This window comes from Lipotes vexillifer, unplaced genomic scaffold, assembly GCF_000442215.2.
Source record: "Lipotes vexillifer unplaced genomic scaffold, Lipotes_vexillifer_v1.1 scaffold518, whole genome shotgun sequence".
In the NCBI taxonomy this organism is placed as follows: domain Eukaryota; kingdom Metazoa; phylum Chordata; class Mammalia; order Artiodactyla; family Lipotidae; genus Lipotes; species Lipotes vexillifer.
The window spans coordinates 1726427-1731220 of NW_006780945.1; the positions used below are offsets into that span (position 1 = coordinate 1726427).

The 4794-nt window shown below is 56.3% G+C and overlaps 1 protein-coding gene across 1 annotated transcript in view; it reads left to right on the top strand.

Moving 5' to 3' along the window:
• The first annotated feature begins 3465 nt into the window (after positions 1-3465).
• Positions 3466-4794, top strand: part of GRIN2C (glutamate ionotropic receptor NMDA type subunit 2C) — a 13570-nt gene continuing 12241 nt past the window's right edge. The window contains exon 1 of the mRNA XM_007454375.1: positions 3466-3897. Coding sequence (XP_007454437.1) covers positions 3499-3897 — 399 coding nt within the window. The 5' untranslated portion in view covers positions 3466-3498. The remainder of the gene's footprint in view (positions 3898-4794) is intronic.

Here is a 4794-nt window from a genome sequence, read left to right on the forward strand (position 1 = left end):
GGGGGGGGGGGGGGGGGGCGGGTCCGTCTTGGAGGAGGGAGACCTCGGTGGCCGCGCCAATGGGGGCAAGGTGGAGGGGTGGTCCTCTCCCCTGGCGCCTGGGTTCAGGTCTTAGCTCGGCAAAATGGAGGGAGGGAAACCCGACGGCAAAGCTGAGGCCGCTCACTCAGAGGGCAGTAGATGCAGAGGAGCTGCGCAGTCGGGGTCCCTGGGCGCCAGGGAAACAGCGTGGTTGGTGGGTTAGGCCGACTCCTGGGACCGAGGCTCCCGGCTTAGAAGAGGGGGCGGCCATCAGATATCTGGAGTGTGAGTGCGTGTGCACGTCCGTGTGCGGGAGCCTGCCTGGGATTGGGGGAGCAGGGGGAAGGGAAGAGCCCTAAGCTCGTGGAGGTGCTCAGGCCGTTCAAGGTGATGCTGAGTGTCCCGGAAGTGTCACCATTGCCACTCTCCGCCGGGCTTTTGGGGGGTCCGGGTGATCATCAAATATTAACAGCACGTTTGTGAAAGGTGCAGACAGCAAGTGGGTGGGCACAGGTCCTTAAGCCAACAGTCCAGTATGGGGTGGGGGCATCATGGAGTGGGCAAATTCCTGCAACAGGGGGCAAAATGATGAGGAAGACATCGCAGAGACATAGCCAGGAGCTCCCCAACCTGGGGGATGGGGCTGGGGGCGGGGGAGAAGGGCACCTGGCTTACAGCCAGACCCAGACCCTCTGTCTTCTCACCCGTGTTTCCAGAGCCGCCAGGCACTAAGGCAGGTGCTCTGTGGGAGAGGGATTTAGGTAGGGCTCTGGAAATTCTGGAATTTGTCCTGTAGACAAGAGAGAGGCAGTGGGAAGAGGACATTGTAACCTGAGGGAACAGCAGAGCAAAGGCCTGGAGATGACGACAGCGGGAGCCATCTGGCCACCAGACTGGAGGGAGTGTGGGGTGCACGGAGGGGAGGACAGTTGGGGTGCGTGGGGCTCTGTCCATGGGACCCAGGTGTCTGGACTTCATTTGTGGGCACCAGGGAGCAGCTGTGCCCTTTGAGGAGGGGTGCAGTGGCCAGAGGACTGTTTCAGGCCAGTGGGGCAGGCGGGGGTGGGTGGATGGGAGGCTGAGAGGTGGGAGGCCAGGGGGAGGCAAGTGGGAGATTGGATCAGGCCAGGGCTTGGGGATGACCTCCTGCCTTGCTGGGGAGGCTGGATGCCACGTGGTGCTGAGACTCTGGAGCCTGAATCTCTTGGAATCTGCCCATTGCTATTTGAAGCTCAGAGAATGGCCTGATTGGGGCCTCTCCCTCCAGCAGCATTCTGCAATCCCTCTTCATCTCCAGTCCTGGAGGACACCTTCCCAGCAGAGGGAGTTTCTAGGGGCAGTCCCCCCTCTCAGAGTTGAGGGAGGGCCTGGCTCCTTCATCTAGAGTCACGTGGTCCAAAAGAAACAAAGTGAGAGCCACATGTAGGCACATTAGAAAAAGGAAAAAGAAAAGTGAAATGAATTCTAACACTGTATTGTTTAACTCAGTGTAGCTAAAATATTTCTTCAACATGTAATCCATATAAAAATATTAGTGAGAGATTTTCTTTTTGTAATAAAAAGTCTTCACTCTCCAGCGTGCCTATTACACTTCACAGCATACCTCAGTTTGGACAAGCCACATTTAAGTGCCCAGTAGTCATACGTGACTGGTGGCTGCTGTATCTGACAGCACGGTTCTAGAGCTCAGAGCTGGGAGGCATAAGTGGGGGAAGCTTCGGGCTTCCCAGAGGATGGGGAACCTACAGAAGTGGGCAGAGATGAGCACAGAGAGGAATTGCAAAGGAAGAAATGAGCCCGACAGTGCTCTTTGCAGGTGTGATTTGAAATCCCTCATTGGAGGTAGTGATGGGCACGGCATGCTTAGGTTCCCACCCTAGAATCACACGCCTCCGGGCTGATGTTCTAAGTCAGTGTACTGGGAAACCATACACAGGGGGAGATTTCAAGGGCACAAAAATGGGCACAGTATGCCCTCCCCTGCCAAAAATCCTGTCTTCTCATTTTGAATGAAACCAAGCCCAGCCTGGTCACCATTTGGCTTTCCCCTGTTCAGAAGTTTCACTGGGGATGTGATGGAGATGGAGAGGGTGGCAAAGCTGTGGCCGATGGCCAGCCGGGAGGGAGAGCTGTAACCGTGGGCACCACTCACCGGTGTGGCTGTTTGTCCAAAAGCAATGATGTTTGTTTCGCAGGGATACACGTCAGGCCCTTGGGGTAGGTTAAAAAATCCCTCACGCCAGCGATGGCCTAGGGTGGCAGGTCATGTGTGAGATAGCCCGAGCCCTGAACAAATCAGTGTTGACACACTCCTGCTGTGGAAGGGCTGCTACTAATTGAGGCCACAGAGGGTAGAGTAGGGATATCCAGTGCCAAGTAGAATTATGAAGAGCAGGGCCCTTGGGGATGTTAGATTCAGTTTAGGATGGAGAAGGGGTGTGTGTGTGTGTGTGTGTGTGTGTGTGTGTGTGTGTGTGTGTTACAAGAGCTGCCTTCCTTTACCTGGCTGTGGGGCTGTCACCTATAGGATAAGGATACTGATAACCGTGGGTAGCCCTCCCACTGCTGTAAAGTAGGTCCTGTGATTACTGCAGGCAAGAAATCATGGCTCAGAGAGGCTAAGCAACTTCCCCAAGATCACACAGTTAGTAAGTGGCAGAACTGGGACTTGAACTCAGGTTTCTCTGACTCATATCCATGCACTTGGTACCAGGTTAGCATTTTTTTTTTTTAATAAATTTATTTATTTGTTTTTGGCTGAGTTGGGTCTTCGTTGCTGCGCCCGGGCTTTCTCTGGTTGTGGCCAGCGGGGGCTACTCTTTGTTGCGGTGCGCGGGTTTCTCATTGCGGTGGCTTCTCTTGTTGCGGAGCACAGGCTCTAGGCGCACGGGCTTCAGTAGTTGTGGCACGTGGGCTCAGAAGTTGTGGCTCACAGGCTCTAGAGCACAGGCTCAGTAGTTGTGGTGCACGGGCTTAGCTGCTCCGCGGCATGTGGGATCTTCCCTGACCAGGGCTTGAACCTGTGTCCCCTGCATTGGCAGGCGTACTCCCAAGCACTGCGCCACCAGGGAAGTCCCACCAGATTAGCATTTGCTGTGAACCTTCCTGGGGCAGAACCCGGATGGATGAGTTTCCAAAGGTCTGGCCTTTCTAGCCTAGCCTGATGTTCAACAGTAGAATGGATGTAGTGAGCACCTATTCTGGTCACGTTCTTCCCGGGTCCTGCCCTCTGGGCTGCGCTTGGACGCTCAGCTAACCTCTCTGTCTCTTTCTCTTTGTCTGTCTGTGTCTGTCTGTCTCCCCCTCTCTCTGCCTCTCTTTGTGGAGGGAGGTTTCTCCCTCTTCTCTTTCATCCTCTGGGTGTGTGTCCCTCTGACTCTGGCCTTTGCCTCCTCTCTGTCATTCATCTTTTCTCTCCGTGCCTCTGTCCCCCTCCCTGTGCCTATCGTGGTCTCTCCGCAGAACCCTCCAGTGGACATGGGTGGGGCCCTGGGGCCGGCCCTGCTACTCACCTCACTCCTCGGTGCCTGGGCAGGGCTGGGCCTGGGGCAGGGCGAGCAGGCTGTGACGGTGGCCGTGGTGTTTGGCAGCTCGGGGCCACCGCAGGCCCAGGCCCGTATCCGCCTCACCCCCCAGAGCTTCCTGGACCTGCCCCTGGAGATCCAGCCACTCACCGTGGGTGTCAACAGCACCAACCCCAGCAGTCTTCTCACCCAGATCTGCGGGCTCCTGGGCACTGCCCGAGTCCACGGCATCGTCTTTGAGGACAACGTGGACACCGAGGCCGTGGCCCAGATCCTCGACTTCATCTCCTTCCAGACCCACGTGCCTATCCTCAGCATCAGTGGGGGCTCTGCTGTGGTCCTCACCCCCAAGGTGCCCATTCAAATTCATGTCCCTACATCCCATGAGCCTGGAGCCAGGCTGGGGCTGGGGGAGAGGGGCTGAGTCTGGGCCAGGGAGACACTTAGGTCCTGGGAAACTGGGATTGGGTGGGCCCAGCAAGGGGGTGAGGGCGGAGGGAGGCATGGGTGAGGGAGGAGAAAGCTGTGGGAATGATGTTCCTATGTTCTAGAAGATAAACTTTCTGAGCTGCTTTCACATTTGTGTCTGGATGAGGGATGGGCAGGTACCAAACCCACCTCTGGTTCTGGGGCAGCCCTTGCCCACCTTCTCCCTGTTCTTCTGGCCTTCCGTGGTCAGGCTCCAGACCCAGAGGTGCAGGGCCAGGCTGGGTGTGGGATCTGATGTAGCTGGCCTGCAGCGGAGAACATCCAAGCGCAGGTCATGCCCTTGCTGTCCTGCGGGGAGAAAGCGCTAAACACACATTCACCAGCAGTCACAGCTGGGATCCTAGTCCCGAAGGAAAAACACAGGATGCCCCGAGGGAGTCCAGTGGGACCCCTTCTGGGTCTGGGGTTTGGTCAGAGAAGGTCTCCTAAGAAACGACACCTAAGCCGAGACCTGGAGGATGAGGGGGGTTGACAAGGTGTGTGCGTGGGGTGGACTGGGGGAGAGTGTTCCAGGCGGAGGGAGCAGGTGGCGTGAACACCCAGAGGTGAGAAGAAGCAGAGTTTCTGAGGAACAGAGAGGAGCCTGGAGAGGGAGGCGAGGTCCCAACCACACGGGAGGGCATTTGGGTTTTACTCTAAGTAAGTGAGGAGCTGAAAAAGGTGTTGCGGGGAGACTGATCTGATTTGCCTTTTCTTTTATGATTCTATTTTTATTATGGGGAATTTTTTTTTTTTTTTTTTGCGGTACGCGGGCCTCTCA